The sequence below is a fragment of the Miniopterus natalensis genome, chromosome X (genome assembly GCF_054644295.1).
Source record: "Miniopterus natalensis isolate mMinNat1 chromosome X, mMinNat1.hap1, whole genome shotgun sequence".
In the NCBI taxonomy this organism is placed as follows: Eukaryota; Metazoa; Chordata; class Mammalia; order Chiroptera; family Miniopteridae; genus Miniopterus; species Miniopterus natalensis.
In genome coordinates this window covers 49,929,218-49,932,013 of record NC_142103.1, presented here as the reverse complement: position 1 = coordinate 49,932,013, position 2,796 = coordinate 49,929,218, and the positions used below count along the sequence as shown (strand labels likewise).

The 2,796-nt window shown below is 49.2% G+C and overlaps 1 protein-coding gene across 1 annotated transcript; it reads right to left on the bottom strand.

The window, feature by feature from the left end:
• Positions 1-1,007: 1,007 nt before the first annotated feature.
• Positions 1,008-2,542, bottom strand: RTL3 (retrotransposon Gag like 3). Its single transcript, XM_087829504.1, is given in 2 exon segments — positions 1,008-1,177; positions 1,180-2,542. Coding segments are annotated over 2 exon segments (1,533 nt in total).
• Between the last annotated feature and the right edge of the window lie 254 nt (positions 2,543-2,796).

The window sequence follows — 2,796 nt, the reverse complement described above, 5'->3', positions numbered from 1 at the left end:
TTGAATGTCAACCCATGCACCAAGAGGTCACTGGTTTGATTCCCAGCCAGAGCACATGCTTGAGTTTCAGGCTTGATCCCCAGCAGGGGGTGTAAGGCAGCCGATAGATGATGTCTCTCTCTCATCAATGTCTCTCTCTCTCCCCCTCTCCCTTCCTCTCTCTCTGAAATCAATAAAAACATTTTAAAAAAGAAAAATAATCAAGTGAGCTTAGCAACTACACTTTTCAATGTTAGTTTCTAATATCTATTCTCATGCATATTGTTAGTATAAATTGTAATTAAAATAGCCCCAGAGTAATGCAGAGTTCAAAGAAAGGGGCATTCAGGATTGGTGAAAAAAAACTGCTCAAAGTCTTCAGGTTCAGTCCATGATCCAAGAGGCAGGGTCATTGTACAGGTAGCTTTTGTTCATTGCCAGAGATTCAGTGGAAGTTTCTGAAAGCAGCAAATGTCGGTGACAGCTGAGGTAACAGAAGACAGGTTGCCAGGAGCAGTCACTAGGACACAGGATCTACCCAGCAATTATTTCATCACGACATCTTCTATTCCATTTGTGTCTGAAACAATTGTAGGGACAATAACGAGATGGAAAGGACACAGTGCGGGTACTCCATTCTATGTTTGGGTCATGTGTTTCAAGCCAGTGGATTCCAAGAATCAGAGGGTATCGTGGTGCATGAATAATATCAAACTGGAGCTCTTCAACATGGTTTCCAATTTTGACTTCGACAGGTGGAGTTTCCTTAGTTATGGGTCCATTAATCAGTGGATAGCCGTCAACTGTTTCGAGCATCAGAGGGAAGATGTTATTGCAGATGGGCAGCTTCTCTCAAAAAACCACAGAATAGTCAATGCTGTTTCTGTAGGAGCCTGAATCCACCATTGCTTCCTCAAAAAATTGTTGTCTTCCCAGTCGAATTTCAACAGTAAGCCATAGGGTACGGGACATGGATATTGGAAGTGAGGGGGATGCATATTTGTAGATTGGCCCATCCGGGTTCCCCCTTACCGCTGGGCCTGGATGTTTCCCACCTGCTGGACATGATGAGGCTTGACAGGGCAATTTATGGCAAAATGACCAGGATGAGCACAGTAGAGGCTCAAGTGGCCTTTACGGCAGTGGGCCCGTTCAGCTTCACTGAAGTGTCGGTGATTGCCTGCAGCCTGCACAGGCCATTTTCAGCTGGTCGACTCTCAGGCCCAGCTCTCTCCTCAGAGGGGCTTGCCCCTTGTGGATTTGGTTCAGGCTTACCACTTAGCTTCTCTTCTAGGCTGATACACTGGGTGATCAGATCAGACAGGTTGGTGGCTAGGCTTGTGTGAGACAGTTCATCTCGGATAGAACTAGCAAGCCCTTCCTGAAACTGGATGCAGAGAGTTCTTTCATCCTAGCATAGCTCTTGAGCAATGAGGTAGAAGTGGGTCACACACTGGTGGACAAGGTTTTCCCTTTGGCAAAGCTTACGGGTGCAGTGGTTGGCATCTTCCATGTTCTCTGGATTGTCAGAAGTATTCTGGAGCACTTGTATGAAACTTTCAAATAGCTCTAGCAGGGGACTTTGGATATCTACTAAGGGCTGGAACCACCTTCCTGCCTCACCTAAGTGGTTACCAACAAAACTCTCTAAGGCTGCTTCAGTGGGATACAGGTGCCCTCTGACTCTCATGTAGCTATTCAATTGAACCAGGAACTCAGAAAGCTTCTGGACATTCCTATTGAAGTCTAAAGGGTATTCTAAGGGTAAAGCTTCAGCCTCTAACCCACTGAGGTACTGTAGGAACTCTGAAGCTGCTGATGTCTCAGCAGCTATTAGGCCCTCCAAGGACTCCTGGCATGCTGAGAGCTCTGGGAACTCCTGGGCATCTGAAGGATCCAGGGGCTCCTGAGGCATGCTAGACTGTAGAGGCTCCTGGGGCTCCAGGTGTGTTGAAGTCTCCTGGTATTCTGGTGTCTCCTGGGGATCTTGGGCATTTCGAGGATCCTGGAGCTCTGAATTCTGGACCTCCTGGGCCTCCTTGCTATCAGAGGGCTTGTGGGCCTCCAGGGCCACTGGGAACTTTTTGAGCTCCTTAGCCTCTGGAGGTTTTTGGGACTTGCAGGCTGCTGAGAGTCCATGGGCAATTGGAAGTACCTGGGGTTCCTGGGTTGTTGGAGGCTCCAGGGACTTTGGGGCTGCTGGGGACTTCAAGGGCTTCTGAGGCTTCTGGGCCATTGGAGTCACCTGGGGCTTCTGGTCAGCTGGGGTCCCCCAGGCTGGGAGCTCCTGGGACTCTCTGGGCTTCTGGGGCTCTTCAAACTCTGGGGGATTTGGATGGTCCCAGGCTTCTGGGGTATCCAGGGGCTCTGAGGGTTTTGGGGCATCCTGGGCCACTGTGGGCTTCTGGAGTGATTTATTCTCCTTGGCTGCTTGGGGCTTCTGGAGCTCTGAGACCTGGGCTTACAAGGCAGCATTTTCTTCCATCAGCCTCTGCACTTGGGCCTGGAGAATTTCATTCTCCATTTTCAGAGCAATATAGGGGGCTGCTAAGTCCTCCACCATCTTTTGAGGAAATGGGCTTCGTTTGGCAGTTTGCTGCCAAGAAAGATTGGCTGTGCTTTTGTGACGTCTTTCTAAAAGCTCCTCACAGGCAGATGTCAGGCTCTCTGAGTTTTCCAGGAGGTGGGGTTTTGGGCCTCACTAAGATTGTTTAACAGGAGGTCACCAGGAGCCGCCAGGGATCAGCAAAGGGAGGTATCTGATGATACACTGTGAAGAGAGTAGGATCTGAGGATCAGAAACTGTGGTAAGCACTC